The sequence below is a fragment of the Vitis riparia genome, chromosome 2 (assembly GCF_004353265.1).
Source record: "Vitis riparia cultivar Riparia Gloire de Montpellier isolate 1030 chromosome 2, EGFV_Vit.rip_1.0, whole genome shotgun sequence".
NCBI classification, from domain to species: Eukaryota; Viridiplantae; Streptophyta; class Magnoliopsida; order Vitales; family Vitaceae; genus Vitis; species Vitis riparia.
In genome coordinates, this window is record NC_048432.1 from 11,356,748 (window position 1) to 11,360,692 (window position 3,945).

Genomic DNA, 3,945 nt, shown 5'->3' on the forward strand with positions numbered 1-3,945 from the left:
AAACTTTGGATATTTGGACAAAAAATAAGAGTAAATAGGAGGTAAAAGCGAAGAGCTACTGAATTTTTTGACACAAGATTAAGGTGATGTTTATGTTTTTACTAAATAGAAAAGTAAAAATATTTGACATTTTTTATTCAACTAAAAGTAACCTATTAATATCAACCGATATCATTAAATTAAACAAATTGATAATAAGATCATTTCAGTTATATTGGTTGATATCAATAGGTTACTTTAAGTTTAATAGAAAAAACAAAATATTTTAACTTCCAACATGATTAAATTGAATATATTGAGAACAAGTTCATTTTAGTTATATTGTTTGATATTAATAAGTTACTTTTTGTTTAATAGAAAAAACCAAATATTTTGGCTTTTTCTCTTCAATAAAAAAAAAAAAAACACCACCTAATATATAGACTCTTTTAATTTCATAAAAAATATTGATTTTTGCAAAAACAATTGTGAAGTTGAATCAAATATGTACTTAGAAATAAATCCTTATGCCGGTACATTCAAAATTATTGAAAAATGAGTTGTTCTTAACAAGCAATGCATCTCAACCATTGTAACATCTTTCGGTAAAATAGATTTAGATCAAACACAACAACTAATTTAATCTTTGTAAAGAGAAGCATGTGCATAGAGATATTAAGGGAACACATTTTTCTTAGGGAAGAAAGATTGAAATTTTCTATGTATGTAGACTTAACCAAAGAATCTATTGAATGGCAGATGATAGTTTGAAACAAAAATAATTTGAAGAACTCAACCAAACAAAATTATTGAAAGAACTCAAACATGGTAATATATGTTAGGTGAAAAACAACTGATTTAAATTTTTATAAAGAGAAGCATGTGCATATAGAAATTAAGGGAACACGTGTTTGACTTAGGGAAGAAAGCTTGAGATTTTCTATGTATATAACTAGGCATGGTTTTTTTTATTTATTTAAAAGATTTAAAAATAAACTTGACCAAATGATATATTGAATGGTGGACAAGCTGCCAGTTTTAAATATGAGGTAATAGAAGGAAATGGCAAATTTGTAGTTTGTGGAAACAAGGGGTGTGAATTCGCTTAGATTATGCGATGGATATAATCCCCACGGAAATGTATGCCCAGACTTTACTCAGAAATCTGTAACAGAAAATGACACTGCACTGCAAGCTTACCCAGTATTTCACTCAAACCCTAATTTTCTTTTATTATTAATCTTCTTAAAACTTAAACCCCCCTTCTTGTCCATTCAATTTACACCCTGCATCTCTCTCTTCTTCTTCTTCTTTTTGTTCTTCTTCTTCCTCTTCTTCTTCAATCACACAAAGCAAATTATCACCCATCACAGAAAACAAAATTAATCTCACACTAGGTCTCTCAATACTTGACTGTGTATCAATTCTACACATTAATGCCACTCAGCTGCCTAGAACAGTAAGCATCAATAAATTGCACACTATGTTTTAATTGTGGAATATTGTTATGACGGCGAGGGTCTGTGTCCTAGTCGGAGCTCTAGATCAAGCTCCTCCATGGCTGAGTCGTTGTAATTGTTGCTGGTATTCTCATTATCGTCGTCGCCATTGGACACTGCAGACGGCTCGGGTTTGCTGGAGGGACAGAGAGCGATGCCTTGTGGTGGTGCAGAAAAATTAATTGATGGAGGGCAAGGTGAGATCAAGTTATTGGGTGGATACGGGGCGATGGAGAGGAGAGTGGAGGGGGAATCCATACATGAATTTATGGAAGTAGGGGTGAAGAGGGCATTAGGGTTAGGTGGTAGCTGGTAGAGAAGGCATAGCCCACCATTTGTGATGAATTCTTGGGTTGGGATTATGAGGGTGGATGATGAGTTAGTGGAGGATGATGAAGTGGGGTTGTTTGAACCCGGGTGCGTTTGGTGGAGCCTCGCTCGGTCGCGGCGGTGCACATTCATGTGACCTCCTAGGGCTTGGGCAGAACGGAATTCCCTTCTACAGAAAGTGCAAGTGTATGACCTAGGTGGCCAAGTGGTGCCCATGATATTGCCAGTGTCTTCTGCAAAGGCTCTTACCTCCCATGAATCATCATCTTCTTGAGCTTGTGCTTGTGTCTGTGCTTGCTTAGGGTTCCACATCCACGAGCTGCTTGTTGAGCTAGGGTTTTCTTCCTCCGGGCGTTGATGCTGCTGAGACTGAGTCAATTTCTGGAGCTGGGTCAAGGACACAAGGCCAAGCTCAGCAGCCATGGCACTAGTAGTAACATTTAAGACGGGTGATAAGAGTTGATGTGGAATGAAATGGAGGAGTGGGTTAAATAGGAGATTGGCTTAGCAGACAAGGGAACCCTAACACCGAGCATATCACCAAGGTTTTGAAGTAAGCAGTTGGATTTTAGCAGAGGGAAGAGAGAGGGAAGAGAGAGAAGAGGAAGACACTTACATATAAAAATTAACTTGCCCACACAACTAGCTATCTTCTCCATGTAAGGACAATCTCTTACATTGGCTTTAACGCCCCATATATTTACTGATTCAAATGTCTCATACAATTTAATTTCCTCCTCATTTAGATATGGGGAGAAATCTAATAGATAATGAAGAAAACCAAATTCAAAAATGAAAATAAGAGGAGCTATTTCCATAATAATCATATTGCCATTACTTTTCTCTCATTGGAAGCTAGTGAGATGTTATTGAAAATCAGGCAATTGGGAATTCAAATGAAGTTTCCTGGCCTTGGCTTTTGGGGTAACCTGCCTAGTAGATGTCCTTCAATTCATTAATTTCCTTTCTTTTTGTGTACATGACCGGTTCAAGTTTTAGTACTCATAGGAACCGTTAAAGGGGGGACACAAACAATGTGTTCCGGTTGTTTTGTTTCATCACCAGCATGTATTTTACCGGCCTTTACTTCACTTGGGATTCTCTTTTAATCCTTTCACCGAGCTAGTCTCATGCATGTCCATATATTGAACAGAGGGGAGCCAGAAACTAAGTAAATTTAGTGCTACAGACAAAAAAAGAGAACTTTATTAGAAGGGAGCACTTGGAGACCACAGCAGCAGTTTGAGCATGAAAAATATTTCAAGAAACAAGGCCTGTGGTCACTACTGATCAAGTTACAACTTATTAAAGAAAATATGCTCAATTCTTGAATCTTGAAATGCCGACCTTATCTTGGAAACATTTCATACATAGAAACAAACACTTGTACATTATATACAAACCCCATCTTATATCCTATGCAGAAACAGAATGGAGCAATTACATTTTCTATGTGAATGCCAGCTACAGCACAGCATCGATCGGCTTCTCCAGTCTCAAGGCTACTAGACTTAATTTGAAGTAAAGAAATCAAGTGCCCTTTCATGTTTAGCTAGAGCTTATTTTTCTCTTAAAACACTTTCTGTTTATGACACAAACATTAGCTTCGATATACCTGTTCCTGTATTCCCTTGTCATTTACTGGGATTCCCCTCCTCCTCCCCCTCCCCCTCCCCCTCCCAAAGTTCAATCAAATGGGCATGTGTCCAGGGGGGATTTCACACTTGGATGTAGACTGTCATGCATAACAGGAGTACCGATCGATGCTTATGATCATCTCTCTCAAATTCCATCTTTTGTTAGTTTGTCTTTGTTGCATCTGCAAGACCCTTCATCCAAGGTAACTGATTTTCTTCACCTTTAAAGAATGATTTCAGGAGGTCGCAATGCAAGAATAATATATAAATTAAGCTTGAAAACAAACTGTTCAGGAAGGTCATAATCTAACCCTTACATATTGAATAAAAAAATTAAGTACTGGAACTGTGTTTTATCAGTCCAAGAGTTGAACCAGTCTCTCACCTAGCTTTTCTCGCCTACGTCATAACCAAGAAACACCAATCTTACTTCCCCACACCGTTGTTTACATCGTTTATACATAAATCTGAGGCCCTGCGTGCCACCAAATTCTATAACA

At 37.2% G+C, this 3,945-nt stretch overlaps 1 protein-coding gene across 1 annotated transcript; it reads right to left on the minus strand.

Annotated features, from left to right (window-relative positions):
• Nucleotides 1–1,185: 1,185 nt before the first annotated feature.
• LOC117929183 (transcriptional regulator SUPERMAN) lies at nucleotides 1,186–2,412 on the minus strand. Its single transcript, XM_034849437.1, has one exon. It carries the CDS (start codon nucleotides 2,229–2,231, stop codon nucleotides 1,485–1,487), a length of 747 nt encoding a protein of 248 aa, XP_034705328.1. The 5' UTR covers nucleotides 2,232–2,412; the 3' UTR covers nucleotides 1,186–1,484.
• Between the last annotated feature and the right edge of the window lie 1,533 nt (nucleotides 2,413–3,945).

Coding starts and splice junctions, on each gene's coding strand:
- LOC117929183 (XM_034849437.1), bottom strand. CDS start 2,231: ATGGCTGCTGAGCTTGGCCTTGTGTCCTTGACCCAGCTCCAGAAATTG.